Source organism: Petromyzon marinus, chromosome 1 (assembly GCF_048934315.1).
Source record: "Petromyzon marinus isolate PM22_M1 ecotype Great Lakes invasive population chromosome 1, UKy_Petmar_22M1.pri1.0, whole genome shotgun sequence".
Taxonomy (NCBI): domain Eukaryota; kingdom Metazoa; phylum Chordata; class Hyperoartia; order Petromyzontiformes; family Petromyzontidae; genus Petromyzon; species Petromyzon marinus.
In genome coordinates this window covers 21,943,336-21,970,663 of record NC_133667.1, presented here as the reverse complement: position 1 = coordinate 21,970,663, position 27,328 = coordinate 21,943,336, and the positions used below count along the sequence as shown (strand labels likewise).

At 43.3% G+C, this 27,328-nt stretch overlaps 1 protein-coding gene across 5 annotated transcripts in view; it reads left to right on the top strand.

The window, feature by feature from the left end:
- The window catches only part of LOC116956130 (RNA-binding protein, mRNA-processing factor 2a-like), an 82,871-nt gene that overhangs the window by 29,588 nt on the left and 25,955 nt on the right, over positions 1-27,328 (top strand). For all 5 annotated transcript variants that reach the window (XM_032977667.2, XM_032977625.2, XM_032977831.2 and 2 more), the window contains 2 exons: positions 8,427-8,465; positions 21,172-21,234. In XM_032977667.2, coding sequence (XP_032833558.1) covers positions 8,427-8,465; positions 21,172-21,234 — 102 coding nt within the window. The remainder of the gene's footprint in view (positions 1-8,426; positions 8,466-21,171; positions 21,235-27,328) is intronic.

The following is a 27,328-nucleotide window of genomic DNA, read 5'->3' as shown; positions in this document are numbered from 1 at the left end:
CAAACCAAACACGGATAGATTTCTCGGTCGGCATAGGTCTATAAAAAAACCAATGCGCTACACGGCAATAAAGTTCAACACAATAGCGGCACCAGATCTCGGTACAAATCAATTCCTGCCGCCCGAAACACAGATGCCAATTTCACTGTCCCAAGTCAAACCCAGACAGGTGACAACCCCATTCCGCATCTCAGTGTTTGTCCCTCGCTATATATGTGTCTTATTTTCTCAATGTGTCTGTGTGAATGTATGTATTCCTTTCGATCGTGTAGCAGTTCGATTCCCGCTCACGGCCAACACCAGTGACAATTATCTGAACCAATCCTGGGCCTCCCCTAGGTCGACTCGGTTTCAAATGAGTACCTGGTGCGGTGTGTGAACATCGCCACTGGAGAGACAAAGGCGGTCGTGTGTGGTGCTGGCCACCCACCCTCTCGTATACCGTGCCAGCCTTCATCGGTGCTCTCGAACAGCACTTGCCTCAACAGTCTGCTGCAGACTAGATGGGGGATCTTTGTCTTTGTCTTATTCCTTCTTGCCTCTTTTTGTGTCTGTTTCCCTCCTCTCCTGTTTTTGCTGCTCGCCCGGTCTCTCTGTGTTTGTGTCTCTTTGTCTCTCCCTCGTTGTGTATTCTGTCTTGGTGTGTCTCCTTCTCTCTGTGTGTCTCGAACAGTGACCCGCCCCACCTTATCCGCTGCCCCACCCACTTTCGCTTTTTGCCTCTCCCACCACTCCCCCTGTCCTGCATCCGCCAAAGTGATTTCACTCCAACACCTATGACAGGAAGTGCGCTTTGTTGTGAGTTCCAGTGATGGAAACACATTACACTCTGCAAATGTCACAAGCGGCACTGACAGAGGGGATTTTATTGTTTTTCGATCGTAATAAGGTTTAAAGTAAAAGAGAACCTACCTTTTTGAATTTAATGAAACATAAATAATAATGCCAATCTTGCAGCTACCAGGTTTATGTTCTACAATGCTATCTCCAGTGATTAAAGCAGTGCAACTGATGGTTTAGAAGTAATCCATGTGTTGTATTTGAGTCGTTTTGCCTTCCACTTGTATTCTACAGCATTTTGTTGCAGTATCCATTACCAATGGGCAATCTAATACTGTATTTATAGTGGTGTACCAGCACTAACTACTAGACTATCTGATCATATTCAATACAAGTGATGTGTTGTTTGAAAAGGTATATGTCCTATGTACGCTCATCCACAAACTTAAAGGCTTCCAGTGATCTCCAAAATGGAATAAACCAGTATTTTATGGATCTATAAAAAAAGGGGCACAGAGAGTTATGTGAAAAAAAGCCTTTGACACTGTCCACATTTCCTCCACCCATGCTGTTTATTCTGAGACGCCTCTCATGCTGTCGATTCTTTGTTAACTGTTTCTTAGGCACCACAGCCTCTTTCCTCCTCGTGCTATTTTTGGTCCAACTCGCAGAGCGATTGAATATTTATGAGGTATTGTATAGTACTGTGCCACAAAGATTGAAGTGTATATTTCGGAATTATATTATTATTGTCTTCAATATATCACCTGCTTTTGGATGTATTGTGTTTTGATTTGTCGTGGTCTGTAATAGAACATCTTCAGTTTGTTACCTTTTCTTATTTTCCTTTTGTACACATTACTCTGGTGTCCGTGTTAAGAATCAAAACCATCTGGCTAACACTTTTGCAAATTAAATGATAATCTTAAGAGAAAATATTGGAGAAACGTAGAATTGTAAACTGTTAGTGTAGCACACATTTGCACTTGTCAGGAATTGATGATGTCTGATTAAGTTAAAGTGTAACGATAGTGTGTGATACCACCTCACGTCATCATTTCCTGTAGCTATACCCCCTCAGCTCTTTCCACAATCAACAGCCGATCTCCAAGGCCTGCTCAACCATTTGGTTGTACAACTCCATTGTGTGTCTTTTGTACCCCTTTCCCACTGGCACATCGAGCTACGCCAGCACACACAGAGCCCTCGCGGTACGATTGTGATTCTCCCCCCCACCCCCTTCATCGTTGGCTATTTGCCATCCCAACCGAGAATCAAATCGTGAATCTCTCACGAGCATCACAAGACATTCTGAATGTGACTCGAGGCCAAGCAGAGGCAGAGCTAGGGGGCCGGGTAGCGGCACCAGCTCTGGTGTAGGAGTGGGGAAAAACAAATCCTGTGCCTCCCCACCCTTGCCGGGCTGGCTCGGCATCAGCCCAGGCATAGCTCGGTTGTGCAATGGAAAAGCGGTGTCAATTGATCCACTGCCTTGCTCCATCCTGCACATGGTGCTGCACCCACCCCAAATTGCACCTCCTGATTATGTCCACAGTGCTCCTGTTGCCACTTTTCTATTCTGAACTTCCAAGTTTATATATATATTTTTGCTCTGTTCTGCCATTAAATACCATGGGATCCATAATTAATACACTGTGGTATAATCATGGCCGGGTTAAGGCACGGGGGGGGGGGGGGGGGGGCTTTGGGGGCTGCAGCCCAGAGGCCTCTGCCAGCTGGAGGGCCTCCAGAGATGAAGTGAGAAGTGATTTCATTTGTGAATGCTGACTTTTTATTTGTTGTTAGCGTTGTAAAAAATAAGTTTTATTTTTCTTTAATTTTGTTTTTAAAATATTACTGGGGGGGGGGGGCTCACAGTACCTGTAGCCCAGGGGCCTACAAACTCTTAATCCGGCCCTGGGTATAATTGAGTAAGCTTGTTTATAGAAGATAAAGCTGTTACGTGATTTAGCGCTTACGAGGAAAGTCCCCCCCCCCCCGTCCGCCAATGCTGAGAGCACCACATTTTGAATAGTAATCATAGTGTCCACTAATGCTTAACCACTTGTAAGGCATTTACTGATGGCAACACAAACGCTCATGCATAGCTGGAATTCTGTATCTTCCACATGCAGGCTATTTGATTCCCCATTGCTCTGCCTCTTATTTGTTTCAACTGATGTGCTCTCATTTTTTCTTCATTGATATTTTATCCTTTGTAGCAAAATCTCCACGATTATTTCTTTGGTTTCTAATTTAAAGTTCAATTAATTATAATCTAATCTTTGGTTTCGACTGAAAAATGTTCGTGCTAATGTTTTATGTTTATACAGAATTTATGTGTAATGGTAAAAATTATACATGAACAATAACGTGTACATAACAATAACAATAATCCGAGAAAAATCTGAAACTCTTCCATAGATATGAAAAATTTGGATAATCTGGGAATTTTTTTGTATTTCACATCGATTCAAAATACTACTGCATTACGTTTATATGACATTAATCCTTTCCTTTTCCCATTAAAAGTGGTGTCACTTGGCATGGGGTGATGTCACTTTTGTTCACACAAAGACGCATTAAATGATTGCATATTGTAAACGATAAAAAATTAGAAATATCTATTTATATCCAAAACTCATCACTAGGACTGACCAAAATGTGATTGCTAATATTGATTGTCATAACAGTTAAATTGGGGATATATATTTGCCTGGGGCTAAATTCTTAGGTCGGCAGAAAGTTACCATTCACCAATTTGGCTATGTTCTCCTAACAAGGTACAGGATATAATAATTTGAATCGAAACCTATATTTAGACCGGAGGAATCCGATAAGCTATGAAGCTCTTTTTTCAATTATGTCCAGTAGGGGTGGGTCAGAACGTTGCAACAACACACAATGCAAAAATAAATGATAGGAGTGCAAAATAGACAAAAGGTAAGCAAGTCACTCTAGAACATAACTCAGTTCCTTGGTTTGATCCTGACACGTGCAACATATCAGCTCACACATTTCAAATCTGAAGAACGTTTGGAACAAACAAGACAACTTCTTTCGGAGGATTCATTATGTCAGGGAAGAAGATAAGCATAAAAGGCTTGTTCAAAAGTTAACTGTAATTTAGTTCAAATTGGTTGTAGTTATACCATAGTGCAGTTCTCTACTGCTTTTGCCAAGGACCCTGTCATGTGGATCCTGCCACACACACTAGCTCCTCCCATTTTCGTTGGAGCTCCTCCCACTCACCTTGTAGCTCCTCCCACTCTGAATGTAGTTCCTCCCACTCAACCTGCAGCTCCTCCCACTCTGAACGTAGCTCCTCCTACTCTCAAGTGTTGTGAGTTGATAGTCTCAGCCCGGTCTCCATTGCCGGAATGAAAAACCATCACGTTCATTTTTTGGGGTTTTAATTTAGCTACATTTATGCTCTCATAAACAAACATTACTCTATGGCAGGGCATGTATGTGTGTGTGTGTTTTCCTTACTTAGTATGTGTGGATAAAACTAGGTCTGTTAAAGCTATCTAAGAAGTATTTCTATATCCGCTTCTGTGGACCATTCTCTAACAGATGGGGTGAGAGTTTGGAATAGACAGTTACTTAATTTCATGACATAAACCATAGAATGAATATCCACTTGATAAAAGATGCATATATTTTCTTAATTCCCATAAAAATAATCTTACTTGGCAAAAACAGTAATCTAAGTGTTGAACTACTGTAGTATGAAGTCCTTTGTGCTTATCTTCTGAAGTATGGGAGGAGAATGTATGTTTCATCGTAGCTGATATGTTTTGGAACATGATCACATAGTTGGAGGAACTACAAGGTGTATTTTGGGGCGGGGGGGAGGGGGGGGTATGGATTATGCAGACACACTGGCACGATCAGAAGCATTTGGTGATTGTTGGCACAGTACAGCCGTCGTGACACAGTGTGTACTTGAAATATATCAATGATCAAATGAGACGGGCACTAAATTATGTTCTTGCATATGGCAACATGTTCAGGAGCCAAATGCAAATGCGGAGGTCTGATAGCCATGTGAGGGCTTCAGGAGAGAGAGAGAGAGAGTTGGTGTAGTTGTGCTATTCCTCCTCCACTGAAGGAGAGCACACAACGTGGTTTGCTATATGGTCTATAACCGATTGGATGAGGTCTTCGAGACTTACAACTATGAACATTGAAGGTCTCTCAAGACCTAAATGTCACTTCCTGGCCAAAAACCTACGGGAAGACGATATAGATGTCATTGCCTAATGGAGGGGGGAAAAACAAAGAGTCGATGAACTTTGTGTTTGTGATACTGTTTGCTCTACCTTCACCCGTGACCTCGAGTAATTGTCCCTGTTTTGTATCTTTGGTAGACACGGTGAAAGGATCCCTTAATTCTTCCAACAAGTGGCAACATCTTTCTTCAGTCAGTGTAAATTTTCGTGGGGATCGATGGCGAAACGTGGAGCGCTCTGGGTAATATAACGTCTAACGCCACTGCTGGCATTAGGGCCTCAAACCGCAGGGAGCTCTGTAGAGCGCACCCCCGAGGGGATATTTGGCCCTCCTTTTCCACTTTGGCCAGACTATCTTGGAAGTGATGGGAGTGCACCCGCACTTTATCCCACCAACCACGGCCTACTGATAGACCAACCTGCACCTCCAATTAGCACGGTTGGCTGTGCACGGTGCAAGCTACATACATAACAGAGTTTTTTTTTGGGTTAGATCGCGTAAACATAAATGTGTTGTTAAACCCACCGCCACCCGACACCGCCAATTAGTAAGGTGTCTCACGTAAACAAAACATGCCAATTCAAACCGGTGTGTTGGAGAGTAAACCCGCAACATTTACAATTGGCATGTTTTGTTCACGTGAAAAACCTTACTAATTGGCTGTGTCGGGTGGTGGCGGGTTTAACGACACATTTATATTAATGCACTCTACCCCCCCCCCCCAAAACAAAAAAAAAACCTCTTATGGATAATATTGGTCTCGAAAGCCTACGTGTTAAACATATATACATGCATCTGTTGTGTTCCCATTCATCCTGCTTGCTGAACAAAGATGCGGTGGTGGGGGGGGGTGGGGGCTAAAATATACTTTTTCCCCTATTGTTTCATTTGCCGTGCCGTGGGGTAAAACAAACCGGTGACCTCTGGATTGCTAACCATTTCACCACGGCAGCCACCCCCCCCCCACTCCACCACCTTCCTTTCTTGATCACGACATAGAAACAGCTTGCCGTTGAAAGCTTGTTCCATTGAAAATGAAAGAGAGAGAAGAAACGTGTCACAAACATTTGTGATTTATGAACAGGTTTGGGTATCGAGTATGGAGAGTATTTTTGTTTGCACAACAATAGGAATCTCCCTAATTAAGATAATAATTCTGTAGCTATGGGCTGATGAAGTATTCAACTGAATTGCTTTCTAATCTCATTATATAGTTCATAAGGCTAATATCTGAACACGTTGCAGAAGATTTAATGAGGTTAATATTATACTGTAATTTGCAAGTACTGACAACATGCGATGCAACTGGAGATTAATGTTGGTTTACGTTTTGTAAATTTCTATTTTATCATGTTTTTTTACTGACGTAAGCACACAAGCCCGATAAATCGCGCCAGTGGTTTCTAGGGAGCGGGAGTTATGAATTGTAACTTAAAAAAACATTTACAGTGTAGTATAACATCACATGTCCGACCATAAGGATTTAGTTTGCCACAGGTAAAACCCAATGGGCAATAAATCGTCATCGTCAATGGGGACCTGAGTACACCATAGAAACCTGGTGACAGCAGAAAAAATTAACGTGAAAAAAACAAACCAAAAACAACTGTGCATCGTCAAGTTCCGGATGGCAAGGAACCGTACATCGACGTGGTACAACCAACAACACAACATGCAAGGCTAATAGAACAACATCGCATCAGCGGTATAGGCGGATATGTGAAAAGGCGGTTACTCTGTAAACATTGAGCATTGAGCCAACGTTGGGCCAACGTTGGCCAGACGGTTCCAACCACATGCCAACGTTGGCACGTTTTCTGGCTAATTGGTCAGGACACAGATATGTGGTGGTCAGCTATGCGATGTTGTTGCTGCACTGCCGTTATCAATAAGGCTACAAGTAACACTAGAGTAAGCCTTTCATGCACGTGTGCAACATATGAATCGCTGCATATAAATAAAATAAAATTTGGTGGTTAAATCCCATGAATATAAATGTCGTTAAACTCGCCACCACCCGACACAGACAATTAGTGAATAAAGCAGAGGCATTGTATAATGATTTATTTTAGACAATTTAAATCGATTCTGATGTTCTTGATACACACATCATATTGCCGCTGTAAGAATGGATTATTTAGAATATATTTAAGTGATATGCTAATATAACATTTAGGCTAATGGAAGAAAATAACTGTACAAACTAGGCAAAAATATAATAATAAAAACAATACAAATGAGGAGGCAAAAAAATATTCATTAACCATTTGCGTAACCAAATTGTGACAATTCATCAAATCGCTGTGAGCTTGAGTTGTTACACTCCCATTAAAGAGATGAACACAAATAAACAGTGCTCGCAAGGTATTTAAATCCTGCACCGGTAGACAGATCAACCGACAACATATTAAAGAGAACAGTCTTCTCTTAAAAGCGTTACCAGCAGTGTACGACTCGCAGATAATGGTACACTCCCAGTGCCGTGCACAAGGCAAAGGTGCAGCCCTGCAATTACTCCATGAGAAGAGCCTCACCGCTATACGGGGGCTCTAGAAAGAGGGTACTGTGCTTGGATTACTTTTCCACACTGTGCAGGCGACTTGGATAGAGGTGGGAGTACCGTCAACACTTTGCTCCCAACACGCACGACCTGCCGGTCGACCGTGCCATTGCGCCGCTGCGGATGACGAGAATATCACTCGAGTGAGCGTGCCTCAGAGTTATACTCCACGTGCATCGCTTCCAATGGGAACGATGGCCTCTCTCGTCCTTACCCCGTCTGATAGCGAGAGTGGAATATTTACACATTTACTCATTTTGCACTGACAGGCTCGCGCCTCCGCCGTAACAGCACCATTACTGAACCAGGAATGAAATTCACTTCTTTTGGCCAAGGTCATGTGTGCTAGAACAGACCTGTCCTGATTATAATGAAACATGTTTCACGGTGACCACCGTTTTTATTTTATTTTTTTTTGTCTTCAGCTTATACCGTACTGTACTGGTAAATTACGTACACATTTTTTTTATAGTTTTTTTCTCACGGTAAATTATATCTTTGCTTTCGTGCAGTGTGTTTCATATTCACGTATTATTTTGGTGATTAATAGGTTGCTTTTAGGGTCACGATGAATGCGTCGAATCGCAGATGTAAGAATTGACGTGTTGTTTTTTTAATTGTATATATTGTGTGTAATTGGGTCACATCCGCTCTGCAGCAGCCACTGGAGGTGCTACTATTCACCACGATGTAATGAAAATAATTGATACTTGATTTGAATCACAGCCGTGAACCGTGACAGTCAATCGAATCGCTGGGAGGCGAGTCTCCACCTCTCTTGGTTTACGTCAACGGGTTTACGTTCCACTCGCTTGTTTTTATTAAATGCTGCCTGTGTTGTGTTTTACAGGGATACGAAGGGTCTCTTATCAGGCTCACATCTAAACAGGTACAACATGTGTTTTCTTTACCCTTTTTAAACTTTCAAAGCATTCAAGTGTAATTTGCTTCCAGTGTGCCCTCCTTGAACGTATGGATATGTTTTAATTTAATAATTTGTATTTTTTTTGCTTTTATGCAGCCAAGTTGTTTTTCACGAAACGTAAATCCAAGACGTGATAATTTCATTTAAAAAACCAAATGACTTTCAATAACTGAACAACTTGTGCATTATAACCTTCCAATGGAAAAATAACTTAAAATAGCCATGAAGTTGTACTTTTTTATATCTGCACTCTGAAATTACACACGCACAGAGTGCTGTATATCGTGTTGATGTACCCAGTTCACATTCAATATGCTACACATGATATTACTTTAAAACATAACTGTTGTCCTGACTTTTAGCACACAGTCAGATGGGGATGGGAAGGCAGATTACTTTTTGGAGAGGCTGCAGGAAAACGTCCTCCGGCTATTCCAGACCTGGGCATATGGGCAATTACGACGTGATACGTTATGCAGTTTGGACAGGCAGCAATGTAAACTGAGCAAGCACTTGCAGAAACAAGGCATCTGCCACAGCCCTGCTGTGGCACATTCCCTTGTAAGGCAAGACAGGGTAGGAGATGAGTGGGAGACCGGCCTGAGTCAAACCCAAGGTACGTCATCCCAACATTTTCACGGTTTATCTTCTCTTCCCCCCTCCCGTCCCCTCTCCCCCGCAACCACCACATTTTATGAGATCTAAGGCCGCTTGTGTACAGCGCTAGCGAATTTTTTTCATTGGACACACTCTCTCTGTTCATCGCAGTGATAGCAAGGCAGTTGCTGTCCCGTGCTTTTGAACCCAGTTTTGTTTGAAACCAGTATTGAGTCCCTCAGCAGTGAACGGCGTAGTTCATCATCACCATCACCATTGACTATGTGGTATGGAGGGAATTAATCTAAAGGCTCATTAGCACATCCGCAGAGAATGGCTGTACCTTCCTTACGTCCTATTTATAAAAGCACGGTGACATATTTGCGCTCCATAATTCAGTGCACTTTCAAATCGGCCCCACATTCCTGGTGTGGAGGTTTAGAGGTCTCGAGAATTTTCCACTGGCGATAGCCACGGATTTTGCTCTTTACTCATTTTCCTGCTCCCTGCACACCACCACCCCCTCCCCCCCCCCCCCCGTATATCCCTGCACCGTTCAAGAAGCAGCCACAGTGCCCAGCTATCATTTGTCTTTTCAGTAGTCCCGCAGTTCTAAAATTTGCTACAGGTCATTTCTCGCGTACCCCACACATGGGCGACTCGGAATTGAACTGCCTTGTTACGTTTTGTCACTCAGCTGTTTTGTCGACCTCCTATATAGATCCCTACCCCAGTCAGGGCCAGCCTGCCAATGTCAATTAAATTCCTTGCCACTCGTGCCCTGGCAGGTTGTTACAGCTAGCAGACCTGACCTTAGATGTGGTAGAAGGACCTTTGCCTACAGGCCTGCTCTGGCTCTCTCTCCAAACACAGCTTCCCTGCCCACCCGGCTACAATCTCCTGTTTATAACAAAAACTGCCCTGCCAAATGTAAACTCGTATACTACAATTGTCTGTCACTTAACAGACCAGCGGTAGTAAATTATGGGGCGCTGAGTGCAGGCAATGTCAGGTTTCGTGATGTTTGTCAACACTCTCACCCTGCCGTCGGTCTTTTGAAAAGCGAAGCAGTGGGCATTGCTCACGGGGGTAGAGAGGCGCTTGTAATTTTGCGTAGAGGAATAATACCAAATTAGGTTAAGCACTTGAAAGCATCTTTTTGGTAGGCTCCCCTTGGTTACTTTCCAGAGTTGTAAATGTGAAAAACAAGTAAGAGTGGCAAGCACTAAGAAAACAGGCAGGCCAGCGAGGAAAAAGCGTGGGCTACGTGGAGACTTTTTATACGTCTGCTTATATTGTGTACGCTATAGATACACAGCGTTAATGCTATTCATTGATACCGGTTACGTAACTGAAATATTTTACGATCATCTTTGACAGAGCAAATTGGATATTTACACGTAAATGTTACACTTTGTTTATGTTATATAAGCTAAGCGTGTGTGTGTGTGTCACTTTGTATTTTTAAGTAAGCCGTTGAGTAAACCGGTCTGTAACTTATTCAGTGCAGGCCAGTACAGTTAAACAGTTTCAGGCAATTTCGCAGTGTTGTATGAGCTTGTGTATTGGTTAACGGTGGTGCATTGCTTCGCGAGCTGCGATATGAACATCGCCACCCAAGTTTGATCCCCAGCCACAGATAACATCAGTGGCAAGTATGGTCAAACAATATACCACAACTAACGCAGCATATGAAGACCTTCATCTAGCAGCGGTATTGACACAGAGCTATACATTATTATTTTTGTGATTTCTTTTTTAAATGCACTTATCAACCTGAAAGTCATTTTGATACATTACATCATGGGGGTTTGATAATTTTAAAATATTCTCTGAAACATACGTTTTCATACAGAGTTAAATTCCATAATGTTTGACGATGATGCTAATAATACTGTAGTGTAGTTGATGTTCAGTCCAGCGGTTTAAAATATTGCCACCGTGGGGCTCATCTTATTCTCAAATCTCATTTGTTTATCTTCTACAAATGAACCGCATCGCATTATGAAAGGCGAACTCGCTTTCACGTGGGTGCTCTGCTGATGTCAGTGATTACAAGTAAAGTCAGGTTCCAAAATCTAAACCATTGAATCGCAGGAGAGTGTACACATATATATAATCGAGTTGAGCTATCGCAACGGTGACGGAGTTTGCTCTTTTTTACCTTGTTTAAAGTTTAGGGAGAAACAGTTTTTGTTCTCAGAAAAAAAACGCAAGTTTGTCTTATGTTACTTGCGTAAAAAACTGAAACGTAATTCGGTGTTCTGTTGTTGGTAAAGTATGGTATTCGGGTCATAATTTGCAAAACGACAATTTTAATCTTAATCTGAGTCATCCGATCTACTCTTAATGAAATGTTGGTCTCAACGAATTGGATATGACAGGTATTACACATCATCATAGCTATCATATATGATATTGACAATAAATTTACCTTCAATGTCGTGTATGCTTGTGCACAGGCCCATTGCGAGTAACTGTACCCGCTGTTATTATATAGTACTTGGCAAACACATGCTCTTGCACACTTTCAGTTTGAGAAAACACCCCCACGAGATGCTACTTGTTCACTATTTTACACTGGCACTATTTAATGCTCACCAAATTTTCGCGTAATTAAAAAAAAGTTGTTTTCTTAGGAGGACCATACCTTATGGGCCTGCGCGTGCGAGATTGTGCGTGTCTAATTGTACATGCACACTCATGGGTACATGCGCAAGCTTAAGACATTCGAATGCATGTCCTTTTAACATAGGTAATTAAATTATCTCGTTGATAATTGGATAGCTGTATCCACTCAACTCCCTCTCTTTCACATGGACCTTACTTGGCTGTGATGCGGGGAGCACACAACACTAGGGAGGCACAACAACGTCTCCGTTATTTCTGTACATTGCAAAATGATGCGTGTTACAGCGTAATGGTCGATTAAAAACTGAGTGTTAGATTGGTCCTAAAAACAATGTAACACGTGACTTAGAAAAAAGGCAGTGTGTGCGTAATCGTGGCATTTACACAGTGTGCATGACCTCCCTGAGGTGTATCAACATGAAAGAAAGGTCTCGCGTATAGTATTTTAAGAGACTGTAGGGGCAAGTGCTGTTAATGAGCACCTGTGAAGGCCAACACAGCACACGGGGTGGGTCGGCCAACAGCACTTCCTAGTGCTGATGTTTACACACCGCACCGGGTACTATATTTAAGTCTCAGTCTACCTAGGAGAGGCCCGGAACCAGTCCAAATATTCGCCACTTTTATGGTCGTGAGTAAGAATCGAACTTGGATTACCGGGTTTTTGGCACAGTGAGCTAACCACTGCACCACCGCTCCCCACGCACACAGAGACACGTCTCAGGCAGCGTTAACCATAACTCTAAACATGGTATCTAGTGGTTCATGCCTTTTATCCATAAAAGATAACAGAAAACCCTTCCTGTGATCTGTTACAATTGAGTGTTTTTTCCATATTTTTCCTATTATCTGTATATTGGCAGATAATAAAAAGTGCAATCGGATGTCAATTCAACCATATATCACCATAGAAATCGGTGCAGGTTGGTAAATATACCTACCTGCAATTACAGTTTACTCCACCAATTATATTACGGTCACAACTATACAGCAATGCGATGCTACCTTAATAATGCAATCATAGCCTACTATACTAATTACTGCTAAAATCACATCCATTGTATCAATGTATTGCTATAACGTATCCTGCAACTAAAGTTTTAACCTATTGATCAGAAACGTGTGCACTGACAAGGAAGATGAAACAATAACTGAACAAGTACACAAAGAAGTGGGGAGGGAAGCTTGCTTGGAATTGCTGAGAGAGTGAAACCTGAACACGTGGATCAAAGAACAACTGCAAATAAGAAACATCTTACGGACTATTTCTAAAAGTAACTACAGTCTCTTCTATCATGCGGTGGTTGCATTCCTGAAGAACAACACCACGTTATGGAAAGATCGTGTTATAATCAATAATATATAATTTCGGATAAAACACCGTCTGTGAGATGCGTGTGCAGGCTGAACAAAGACTGAGGTGCGTGGGTAGCATCTAGAAGCATCCAGCAGCATCGCTCCTTGTGGGATGCTGCACCAAGGCAGCCATACAAACGCTTGTTCCTACGCGTGCGGCATTAGTTCTGTTCACCCAATCGCGTTATATCCAATTCGCGTTATGAAAACATGTGTAAGAGGTGAACAGACTGTAGGCAAGATGCATTACTAGCAGGGATGACAGCTGACGGATGAACCTGATGATGTAATGGCAGCCAAAGAAGAATACACCCGACAGGACCACCTCCAGAGAGATGGAGTGATGAGATCAGCACACAAAATAAAAATATATATTATAAACTAAAATCTTTTTTCATTTTACCAGGAAAGGCTCACTGAGCCATATACTTGTTTTTCAGGAGCGACCTGACCATAAAGGAGAGCTCAACAGAGAGGCTTATCCAAATAATAAGCCAAATAATCAGCCAAATAGTCAAATAATCTGTAGCATGCTGACCCAACTCTATTAGAAATCTGTGAAAAATAGCTTCATTGCTCATCGGATTCCTCTGGTCTAAATCAAGATTCCGATTCTGTTTCGCTCCAGTCTTCGCGCAAAAATATAGAGGCACAACGAGGTGGCATGGTGGCTAAAAGGTCAGAGCGCTGAACTGCCACCACTGAATCCTGGGGTTCAAGTTCAGGCAGCCACCTGTGATTAAGCGAGGTTCTTAAGTGCAGTGAGTTGTTCTGAGCCCAGACTGCTCTGCGGGGGATCCATCATCTTTACGACGTGACGGCAATAGCACGGTTGTTTTTAAATTGGATAAAGAGACCACAAAGACAAAGATCCCCCGTATAGCCTTAACATACTGTTGGGGCAAGTGCTGTTAGCGAACACTTTTGAAGGCCGGCATGGCACGCAAAGGGGTGGGTGGCTAGCACAACCCCCTGCGGCCTTTGTCTCCCCATGTTGATGTTTAGGCAACACACCAGGTACTCATTTGAGGCTGAGTCGACCTAGGGAAGGTCCAGGACCGCTTCAGATAGTCGTCACTGGGTGTTGGCCGTGAGCGGGAATCGATCTCAGGTTGCCGGGTTCATAACGCAGTGCACTAACCGCTACACTTCTGCTCCCCACAAGAAAAAGACCACACACACACATTCATGGACGCACCTTTTACATGCGCAAGGACGCGTGCATACAAAGCCACACAAACTCTATCATGCAATGGCACATGTATCCTCTCACAAAAACATGTGGCTTTCATGACATCCTGCTGTATATCGTCGGACAATGATGCTGCATTTTGGGACATTGAATTTTTTTGTACCAGGGCTGTTTTTTTTTTTGACACATGACCACACTTGATGATGAAGCTGAATTTGATATGAAAGTAGTTTCCTGAAACACCTGTTAATTAGCTGGAGGAATAGTAATGCCTATATGCAGAGCCCAGAAGTGATGATCTAGCACGAAAGAAAAGTGGCCCAGACAGTTGAAGTTCATTATTCTTGCTCTTGAATACATAAGTAATGACATCAAATGCAAAAATTCGTGCCTTTTTTTACCACGATTCTTCAAAAATGTGCATATGCTCAAATATAATATTTTTTTGCTTTTGAAGGGTTGTTGCCAAAGCTGATTCAAGTGCAGTTGAGTTTCAGAGGCAGATAGGCAGAGCATTGCATGAATTGCAATCCTGTGGTGTGAGTGAGGTCGTATACAGGCCCGGGAGATGACATTAAATAGTTTCATATTCTTTGGGTCTTTCGGTAAAGCCACGTAGATACTGTAGATACCCTGCAGTCACGAAAGCTTTAAGTCAAGATTAAATAGTTTGTCTAGGTAATGAGCTTTTCTGCAAACAAATTGATAGCGATGGGCACCCATGTTTTATTGCAGTTATGATTTTCATTATACGGTATTAGTAAATGCGTGTGTCTTTTGTAGTTGGGAGTTGTTTGTTTAAATTGAAAGGTATACTCGTGCACACACAATCTAACTTTGAGGCATTGCTCACGCTCACATATTTTGTTGTGCTTCCCCATTGATCTTTTGTTTATAATTTCATAGAACAGAGAAAAATATAGAAGTGCCTCTGTTCATAGCTTTGGAATATTACAGGCACTCGATGTTAAATATTGTTTAGCTGTATTCAAAGCGTTTTATAATGACACGATTGTATTTGTGCTCAGTTATAATAGATTTTAAAACATACGTTATTATTTTGTTTCTTATCAAAGTGTTTATATGGGGCGGTATAGGCGTCGAGAATAGCCAGCGATGTAAAGGTTAAACCGTCACGTGGTTTGAGCAGCTGTGAGCCGTCTCTAGGAGCACTCTGAAGTGCAAGCCCATGCTTCACTTGTAGGAGGAGAGCAGGTTGATTCATTTTGTATGAAAAGAGGGGGAGAACACCCCCACCCCACCTCTAACACAAAGACAAAGATCCCCCGTATAGCCTTAACAGACTGTAGGGGCAAGTGCTGTTAGCGAGCACTTTTCAAGGCCGGCACAGCACACGAAGGGGTGGGTGGCCAACACCACGCCCGGCCGCCTTTGTCTCCATAGTCGAGATGTTTACACACCGCACCAGGTACTCATTTGAGGCTGAGTCAACCTAGGGGAGGCCCAGGACCGGTTCAGATTATTGTCACTGGTGTTGGCCGTGAGCAGGAATCGAAAACGGGTCGCCGGGTTCGCAGCGCGCTAACCGCTACACCACCGCTCCCCACTAGCACACACTGACACAGACACACACTCACACACAGCGACACACACTAACACACACTGACACACACAGACACACACTCACACACACCGACACACACTAACACACACTGACACACACAGACACACACTCACACACACTCACACACACCGACACACACTAACACACACTGACACACACAGACACACACTCACACACACCGACACACACTAACACACACTGACACACACAGACACATACTCACACACACCGACACACACTAACACACACTGACACACACAGACACACACTCACACACACCGACACACACTAACACACACTGACACACACAGACACACACTCACACACACCGACACACACTAACACACACTGACACACACAGACACACACTCACACACACCGACACACACTAACACACACTGACACACACAGACACACACTCACACACACCGACACACACGCACGTTACACAGGGGGTTGGGGGTTGCTTGTTGTATTACACAGCACTTAACTGACCTTCCACATTTATAAGAAATGTTCCTAACAGAGGAATTTGCCAGAGCACAAACTGGATTCTATTTTGTAAATACCGCACTGTATCAACGATGTTTATGCGAGTTTGTACCACCTCAAGTTGGTTTAGTTTTACTACATCGAGTGCAACGGTCCTTTGAAACTCCACTGCTGGATGAAGGCCTCTGCCCCGATGCTGTGTCACTCATTAAGGGGGGGGGGGGGGGGTCGTTGACCATACTTTGCCACGCTGCTCAATGCGGATCGGTGAAGGGCGGTGCTCACGACCGGTTGCGTTGTCAATCGCCACTAATGTTAGCCACCACTGCACCCCCATCCGCACCCCGCCCCCCCCTACCCCCAAGTTGACATGTACACACTGCGGTCGAACTGGGCCAGTATACGACGGCACTTACACCAAACATGTGTAGAGGGGTATTGTGAGTGACCATGAGGGGGCCAAGGGAAGGAGGTGCGAGGTTCCTTCGGGAACAAAGGGCGGGTCCGAGCTAGGGGGAGGAGCCGCCAAAGGGGCTCTTAAGGGGGGCCCCCGTGACGAAGGCGAGGTCGTTGTGGGGGGCCAGGGCAAGGATCGCCTGCAAGGTGTCTCTCCCTCCTCGTCGCCGGGGCGGTGTTGGCTGAACCCCCGCTCCGGGCAGTCGAGTGAGAGAGCCCCAAAGGATAGCCGAGGGCAGGACCCAGATGACGTTCAGTATCCAGGGTAGAGCACCAAGATCGAGAGCCCTTATAGTATTCCTCGTCTCCGCGTGGTTCTAGGGCACAGCACATGTACACCGGTGACTGTCACAGCAGTTCCTCTTCCCATACTGCAATAGGAGTTACCATGGGCTGCTACGGGATGTGAATAGGTTTCATATCAGTATATTTAGTTATACTGGAGGAATCCGATGAGCTATAAAGCTCTTTTTCACAGATGTCCCGTACTACAAAAACGCGATAGGAGTGCATAGTAGAGGAAAGGTTAAGCAAATCACTTTATGCAAATACAAATAAAGATATTTTTTTTATCTTACCAGGTCAAGTCCACTAAGCTCTTCGCTTCTTTTCCAGAAGCGACCTGGCCACAAATGATAGCTCAACGAAGTGGCTTATCACGTAGAAATTTATAGCAGCAAAATAATCTATGCGATGGTCACTCATGATATAGGGTCTTCTACAATTCCATTTCTACCGCCGTGTACATTCTATGTGTGTGTGTATATATACTGGGTGGGCCAAAAGTCAGGACACAGGGTTATTTCATGGTATTTACCACTGGAATTAAAACAAATTAGTTGTTTCATCTTTAAGTTCATATTTGATCTGTTATCATTACAGTATTAATGTCTGTGTTTCTTCGTCCCGTGAGGTTACCTCAAATTCGTCGTTTGCAAAACTCGACCAAGAATCCTGAATGATATCCATAATACAGGTTTTTTTTGGGTGAGATCGCGTAAATATAGATGTGTCGTTAAACCCGTCACCACCCGACACAGCCAATTAGTAAGGTTTGTCACGTAAAAAAGAAATGTCAATTCATTACTAGTACAACACACCAGTGTTTTGGAGAGTAAACCCACAACATTTACAATTCTAGTTTCGCCAATAATTACAACTAGTATCATCAGGCGACAGCCAGATTTATTGAGAAATCCTCCTGTTTCATTCTTAAATATTATGGATAACATTTGCCGCGAAAGCCTACGTGTTAATCCTGATTGAATTGAGACAACACATGAGTACCAAATGTTCAAAGATTACACCTGGAATCTTCAAACAAAAGTCCTTAATCTATTTAAAAAAGAGAATGCATGCATGAATGGTAATGACAGTCAGTTTGGACAGTTATTAAAAAATTAAATGACCCTATGTGATTTAAATTTCGATTTAAAGCTTTCGTGACTGCAAGGATTCATCTTCTTTGACTTTACCGAAAGAACCAAAGAAGATGACCCTATGTGATTTATTAAAACAAATTTAATAACCTTACATGTCTTGACTTTTGGGCCACCCTGTATATGGCGCCACGGTGGCGAGATGTTAACTACCTCGCCTGGTATGTAGGAGGGTCGTGGGTTCGATCTTGACCCTGACTCTTATGTATTTGGAGTTTGCATGTTCTTCCAGAGGTTGCGAAGATTTTTCTCTGGGACCTCCAGTTTGTCCCTCCACATTAGACACGTGCGTGAGGAGTATTTGGTAGCTATACATTTCCACGTGATAAGCCACTTTGTTGGGCTATCACTTGTGGCCAGGTCACTTCTGAAAAAGCAGCTAATAGCTCAGTGGGCTATACCTGGCAATATAAACTAAAATGTACAGTATACCATGCATAAAGAGATGGGTAGAGTAGACATAACCCATGCAACAGAAAGGTCAAGCTGGCTGGCTGACTGAGCATTGTTTTGCTCGTCCAAAAGCCCCCTGTTGGTTCTCATGCTGCCCTTTCCTATAAAAGCTGGCAGGAACCTGAGTGCCATATGTGCATTATGAGTGTGTGCATGTGTTGTGTGTGTGTGTACATGTGGTCATCTCTGTGTACATGTGGTCATCTGTGTGTGCATGTGTTAATCGGTGTGTGCATGTGTTGTGTGCGTATTGTGTGTTAATCTCTGCGTGTGTGTGTGCAGCGTGTCTATCAGTGTACATGTGACGATGTGTGTTCCTTTGTGTGTGCTCTTTTATGGGGAGCGGTGGCGCAGTGGTTAGTGCACTGGGCTTCAAATCCGGCGACCGGAGTTCAATTCTCACTCACGGCCAACACCGGTGACGATTATCTGAACCAGTCCTGGGCTTCCGCTAAGTCGACTCGGCCTTAAATGGGTACCTGGTGCGGTGTGTAAACATCGCACTGGGGAGACAAAGGCGGTCGGGCGTGGTGCTGGCCACCCACCCCCTCGTGTGCCGTCTCGGCCTTCATAGGTGCTCGCTAACAGCACTTGCCCCAACATTCTGTTAAGGCTATACGGGGGATGTTTGTCTTGTTTTTTTGTTTCCCTTTGTGTGTGCATGCACGATTGTGCGTGGCATACATGCGCTTGTGCCAGTTATAGACCCTCGCTGTCGGCACCTTGGCTGTGTTTTCTCTCCTGCCAGGCCTGTGCAAGCGATAACAGAGGCTACAGATGTCACTTGAGACACAATGCAGCTTGCCTCTCGTCAAATAATGCCCTCTAATCGGCCATGGTGGGGGGGGGGGGGTACAATAGGTGGGATGTGATTCATAGCTTACGCCATCAGCACAGGGCTGATTCTGTCACTCTGAGACTGTACAGGACACATGACGCGCATCCATACAATTAAAGAATTATTCATTCTCGAACAATGCCTGTGTTTTTTCTTAAGCATCGCTCCAGTACGCGCTCTATATAGAAACGTCGACCTACGTAGTTCTCCGCAACGCAAAGTATCCGTTATATTCTTAATTTAATGTTCACGTAAATTTTACACGTTTCACGGATTGCCCCGTTTATCCAGTTGCCCGGCTATTTTACGAGCGAGATCCGTGGCGCGTGAATGCAGCATCAAAACAAAAAGACGAAAAAAACGTGAATATTGTGGAGAATGAGCACGGGGTCCTGAAGGCATATTGCACTTTGTGGACGCAATTAAGAATATTGTTGAGCTTTCAAGTGTTATTGTTTTGTGTGTGTGTGTGTTTGGATTCAGTACTTTGGAAAGCAGATTGAATTTCTCCCATCTGACAATCGTTATACAGGGCAAGTGTTTATCAAACGTCGACTATACAACATTACATTTGTCAATAATTAAAGAAAAGTAATTTAATGTGTACGCAGACATTGTCAACCAAATTATGTGACATGAAAGTTATGTTTAAGTTAAGTTCTGTCGTGTAAAAAAAACGACTCGATGTTTCGGGCAGTCGCCCTTCTTCACAGCACATGTACTGCAGTAGATGATTGTCAACTTACCATGGGTGATATTCATATTTTAACTTTCAAGTCTTCTAGCATTTAACTTGTACGATGTGACGTCAGAAGGCAAGCAGGCTTATTACATCTGAGCTCATGGCTATGTGTGTGTGCACAGCAGTAGAGTCGAACTCGAATGTGCTGCGGAGCGGTGGCGTGGTGGTTAGCATACCGCTATGCACCAGTACAATTGCAGCTCATGACCAATAACAGTGGTGAATATTTGAACCGGTCCTGGGCCTCCCCTATGTTGACTTAGCGTTAAATGAGTACCTGGTGCGGTGTGTAAACATCAGCATTGGGGAGACAAAGGCAGCTGGGTGTGGTGTTGGTACTCGCAAACAGCAGTTACCCCAACATTCTGTTAAAAGGCTAAATATGAGGTCTTTGTCTTTATAGTCTATCCCGAATAGATAAGTTGCCCATCCGGACAAATGCTTGTGTCTGTCCTTTATTTCTTAAGGTAAAATGTGACACTCTAAAAGTTTCCAATGACATCGTTTAACATCCACCCACTTCCTTCCCTACATCTTGCGCTGATAAAACAATGCTAAAAACTTAAGTCTGCACCTCTTTTCAGTCTTGTACACAGCACCTCTCTTGCCCAAGAAAGTTGAGTAACATTTAAACATTCCGTACCATGCTTGCCCGATAGCACGGGTTGCAAACGGAACCATCTGTTAGTGAGACATCACACTTGCGATATCGCTTTTGTCGCTAATGTAGCATTGTATATCCTCTCTGTGAATAGTAAAACTACAAAGTCTTGCACTGCCTCGCACTCAAATATAAATATTCAAAACCACGCTTGCAGCCAATGCTGAATTATTTAATGACGTATAAAATATGCATCGGTGAATGTGTTTGTTGTTTTCTGCGTTGCAGCCCGTAGGATTTGCGATGTTTGACAGCAGATCGGAAGCAGAGGCAGCAAAAAATGCTCTCAATGTGAGTATGGTTGGATGCACACGTCACATGCACTTGGGACGTTCCTTTATAAGGTCGCGTCTGTTGGCCTTGACGTCAAGTGATTCGCTGTCGAGTAAGGTGCTTTGCTGGGACTTTGGCTCGTGATTAAAAAGAGCTTCTTTGGGTCTGTTCACACTTCATTTACGCCGACCCAACTTCTGAGCGATTGGCGAAAGCTGTGAGACGTGGCCAAGCTTTGCCATGATTTTTTTTTCTTTCTCGTGAGACAGAGCACAGAAAACAACGTTTACACAGTTGGTGGTATCACTGCAGTAGAATGCATTACCACTGGTGCACCCCGGCATATGCGGACTCAAGTGATGATTAATTTGTCGCTCGATTGATGTTTGAGTGCACTCAACAATAAATTCCTTGCGGCTTCGGATGACAATTCATTGAGGCACCCATCGTTGTGTTGGGGGTCCTAGCGGGCATTGATAGTCGCTTCGGTTTTTTACAGTTCAACAATTGAATGTCAAACGAGCAGCCAGGTCTTGATCGTCGGTTGTTCGCCGTCGGATTGATTTTGGGCCGAGCACTTTGAGCAGCGGCTGTCGCTGCCAGCTGCACTCACACGAGCTGCTTGACGCCGCGCTCGTCTGAGTGCTCGGTGCTAGCGCTCCAAAATTGATTTGGAGCTTTCGTGACTGCAAGGAATTACTTTTTGGTTATATCGGTAAAGTCACTTAGTAAGAAAATAAATTAAATAATAGCATACGACGTTTCGATTGCAACACAAGCGATCGTCATCAGGTACGAATGAATGAGAAAAAACAAACCTAGTAAACTCAGAAATATAATGCAATACATCACAGAGAGTCGGCTAACATAACACCCTACCTGGTTGATTAACGTTCTTCCAAAGAGTGCTAAATTTGAGAGAGAGACAAAACACAGACACGGAGACACACAGACAGACACACAACGCTCGGTGGTAGCGTCCGGTGCTAGCACTCGGTGCTTGTGCGCCGAAGGCGATGGTGAGCACACCGTCAACTCGACGGGTGCCGTTCATCAAAGCGCCCCTGGCGAACGCCTTGTATAATTACCCCTTTGCGAAAATGTTTACATTTTTACTACTGAATGAAGGTTTCCCCATGTCGATACCATCCACTCTTTATTGACAATGGCCACAATCCATGTCGCTGCTGAACACATGGGGTGGCGATCCTAACGCCCTCGCCTGGTATGCAGGAGCCCGTGGGTTCGATCCCGACCGTGACGCCTGCTGTATATTTTAGAGTTTGCATGTTCACCCCGTGGCCACATTTTTTTCGCCGGGTGCTCCGGTTGTCCCCGCCACATTTAGAATCGACTTGCATTTAGAGTTTTTGGCTGCTATAAATTTCCACGTAATAAGCCACTTCGTTGAGCAATCATTTGTGGCCAGGTCGCTTCTGAAAAATAATCTAATAGCTCAGTGGGCCTTACCTGTTTTAGGTTGTTGTTGTAACGTTCTGACCCACCCCTACTGGACATCTGTGAAAAATAACTTCATAAGCTCATCGGATTCCTCCAGTTATACATAAAGATTTTAATTCTGATTTCACAACGCCCACGTGATAGGGGGGGGGAGGGTTTTTTTTTCTCCCTGTGACGTGCCATTTGTTTTTGAAGTGACATGCCCACCTCGTTTGCAAGACGAGCCGTCGACTTTCCCGGTAACGATCCTGCGTGTGCGTTTGTAGCGGACGTTTGTAGCGGCTTGTGGAGTTGCCGTTGTGAATTTGCACTCCAAAGTAACGTTGTTTCGCTCTGTTGAAATCAATGAAGCTTTATCGAATATGCCACCATTCGCAATCAAATCGTCACAGAGCATTTCACAGGTAAACGTAGCATTGCGTCGATACAATTAAAGTTACACAAAACAATAAAAAGCATAAACATACCTTAAAAATCTATAAAAGAGATTATAAAATGCATCTTTAGCCTGATTTTGAAAACCGCGACACCTTCATTGTGTACGCCACATCAACAAAACGTCAACAAGCATGTTTCACCATGAGCATGCTTCACGCAGAGACACGTAACCCACAAAACCGGACTAAGATTCCTCAAACTCAGACTTGGAAATGTTAAGGTCACCATGTCTACTGATGAGCAGACCCTTCCCCAGAGTTCACCATAGATGTTCACCACCAACGAGTGTGAACATGTGCTCGATCACTTCTCATCTAAACATGTTAGTACGTAAACGACTGCCTTAACTCATGCATGATTACATATTTGTGGTCCGATGATAGTTACGTCACAAAAATGAGCATTCATTAACGTGTAAGATTAAAAAAACATTCAAAATAATACCCTTTGATTCTGCATAAAATTCTTGCTGTGTCTGGAGACCATTTTTTTTAGTACGGGGGGTGGAGGGGAGGGTCCTGATTGAGATGTTTGGCCGATTTATACATTTGGGTTTGGCTTTTGTGGGAGGGGAGGTATAGGGCCCAGAGAAAACGCACACACGTACGAGGGGATAACACTGAAAGTTTCCACACAGATGGATTTGGTACACTTTGTTTTGCTGCCATCTCCTGGCCACGTGGCAGCCCAGCAGGTTTGGGAGATCTACCGAGAACGACTGCCCTCCCTCCTCGTGCTGAATTACAGCACGCCCTCGTCAAATAAATATAGATTGTTTTGTAAAAATAAATAAACTGTTAAGTATATTTTTAGTTTTTTTGTTCAGTCTTAATAGCTATCCATTTCATTAAACAAACAAAAAACATTACGTTCCATGAATTGCCTTGCATGATGCAATGTGTTTCAATGTTTAAGTAGCCACTAGTCATGTTGGAAAAATGCTTCAATGTTTTCCTATCTCATTTGTACCCATTTTTTTATATTCGGTTTTGCATGAATTTTGTGAAATACGAAAACTCACAATTTATGATTAGCGCTATTACAATATAGAGTGTGTTTACAATTAGGCCCTGCTCAATCATGTGGAGAGCTTGAACACAAAAGGCTCATCATATTCTTTATGAATGTGGCCCTACCTGGCATACTGTCAACTCATTGATTTTTTTTTGTTTGTTTTCTGATCCTTTATGAGAAGGTGAATATTGAGGATGAAATTTGGTCTCAGCGCAGAGTTTAAAATAACCTGGAATATTTGCAGATGTCCACTTCATATTTGTCTGTTTTTTTTTTCTTTTTGAAACAAAGAAGTGGTGTGAATGTCATCACGAATTCTACATTTGTGTGGGATCATTAATAGTCATGCCCTGATAGCATGTGGCTTGATGTTTATTTATGTGATTAACAATTAGATTGAGTACGCTGAACCTATGTGCACTTATGAATTGCATCTGTGGGCTTATTTTATTTATCTTTCAACACGAGCAAAAATATACTCATAACACCCTGGCAGACCATACTGACAACATAAAAAAACATGTAGTTCATACATTTCGTTACTTCCATGCATGAGGTATCATTTACTGAAATCTGTGAAAAAATGACATCGTGTGTGCAAGGAGCTAGGTGATCAATCATCCCCTGAATAGGTCACCAACCTGCCGCGAGATGTTTTAAAACCAGCCTCCAATCACAGAGTCCCAAGTGGCAAGCAGACGGGGACAGTTGTTGCACAATTATTTTAAGGGCCTCTGTGACAGCCTGGAAAATCAAACCTCTGACACCAAAAGAACCCAAGGCCACTCTGAAGGTGACTGGGTTCATTAATGTAGGCATTTCAAAAGTAATTTATAAACTGAAATACTTCCTCTAACAGAACATTATTACCTGAGTTTTATTGTGGTTTAGTGGCTCAGTGGGATAACCCTCCTGTGCCTCTGCGCCGAATCAACAGAACCTCTACGCTTTAAGCTTGAATTCAGCCAGGAAAAAGATCGATTGAAAAGCTGTGAACTCTTGGAGACCCATCGAGTGCAGTGCTCAGGTGCATGGTAACTTTGTGTCCCTGCACAAAAGCAGCGTCCCCAAATACAGTGAGGGAAAAGATTATTTGATCCCCTGCTGATTTTGTATGTTTGCCCACTGACAAGGAAATGATCAGTCTTTAATTTTAATGGTAGGTTTATTTGAACAGTGAGAGACAGAATAATAACAAGAAATCCAGAAAAACGCATGTCAAAAATGTTATAAATTGATTTTTTTGATCATTTAATGAGGGAAATAAGTATTTGACCCCCTCTCAATCAGAAAGATTTCTGGCTCCCAGGTGTCTTTTATACAGGTAACGAGCTGAGATTAGGAGCACACTCTTAAAGGGAGTGCTCCTAATCTCAGCTCGTTACCTGTATAAAAGACACATGTCCACAGAAGCAATCAATCAATCAGATTCCAAACTCTCCACCATGGCCAAGACCAAAGAGCTCTCCAAGGATGTCAGGGACAAGATTGTAGACCTACACAAGGCCGGAATGGGCTACAAGACCATTGCCAATCAGCTTGGTGAGAAGGTGACAACAGTTGGTGCGATTATTCGCAAATGGAAGTAAAACAAAAGAACTGTCAATCTCCCTCGGCCTGGGGCTCCATGCAATATCTCACCTCGTGGAGTTGCAATGATCATGAGAATGGTGAGGAATTAGCCCAGAACTACACGGGAGGATCTTGTCAATGATCTCAAGGCAGCTGGGACCATAGTCACCAAGAAAACAATTGGTAACACACTATGCCGTGAAGGACTGAAATCCTGCAGCGCCCGCAAGGTCCCCCTGCTTTGAAGTTTGCCAATGAACATCTGAATGATTCAGAGGACAAATAGGTGAAAGTGTTGTGGTCAGATGAGACCAAAATGGAGCTCTTTGGCATCAACTCATCTCGCTGTGTTTGGAGGAGGAGGAATGCTGCCTATGACCCCAGGAACACCATCCCCACCGTCAAACATGGTGGTGGAAACATTATGCTTTGGGGGTGTTTTTCTGCTAAGGGGACAGGACAACTTCACCGCATCAAAGGGACGATGGACGGGGCCATGTACCGTCATATCTTGGGTGAGAACCTCCTTCCCTCAGCCAGGGCATTGAAAATGGGTCGCGGATGGGTATTCCAGCATGACAATGACCCAAAACACACGGCCAAGGCAACAAAGGAGTGGCTCAAGAAGAAGCACATTAAGGTCCTGGAGTGGCCTAGCCAGTCTCCAGACCTTAATCCCATAGAAAATCTGTGGAGGGAGCTGAAGGTTAGAGTTGGCAAACGTCAGCCTCGAAACCTTAATGACTTGGAGAAGATCTGCAAAGAGGAGTGGGACAAAATCCCTCCTGAGATGTGTGCAAACCTGGTGGCCAACTACGAGAAACGTCTGACCTCTGTGATTGCCAACAAGGGTTTTGCCACCAAGTACTAAGTCATGTTTTGCAGAGGGGTCAAATACTTATTTCCCTCATTAAAATGCAAATCAATTTATAAAATTTTTGACATGCGTTTTTCTGGATTTTCCTGTTGTTATTCTGTCTCTCACTGTTCAAATAAACCTACCATTAAAATTATAGACTGATCATTTCTTTGTCAGTGGGCAAACGTACAAAATCAGCAGGGGATCAAATACTTTTTTCCCTCACTGTGGCTCCTTCCAAGGGCTTTACTGTCTGCTGGCCTCTTGGGAAATTTCTGGTAACTAAATATATAAATACGCTTCTTTGCTGGTTGTGTAATTGTACAATTAACTTGCGATTGCTCAAATACATTGACCCGTCATGACAAGTAATGTATCGTGTTCGTATAAGCTATCAATTGCCTTGAAAAAAACATGAATTAGCTTTTATTGCAACTGTATTTCAATCCTGCGATTTGCATATTGTCATAAAATGAATAAATTAACGTCAGAACTCTGCAGCTAACAGTGCACCATCCTGTATGAAATCGCAATTTTTTTTATTCTGAAGTCCCTTGGTCACACCTCGTTATCCACACCAGGGACACACATTTTATTTCTTGGCGATGACAGTTCGTCACGTGTCAATTAAACCTAATTTTTTTTTAAGTCTAAGATGTTGGAATACGCCATACTAAGTGATTTTTAAATGTGTTTGGTTCGGGTCTTTTTTTTTATGCTGCCTATTGGTGATTGGGATGAAACTATCGACTCATGACAGACACCTCA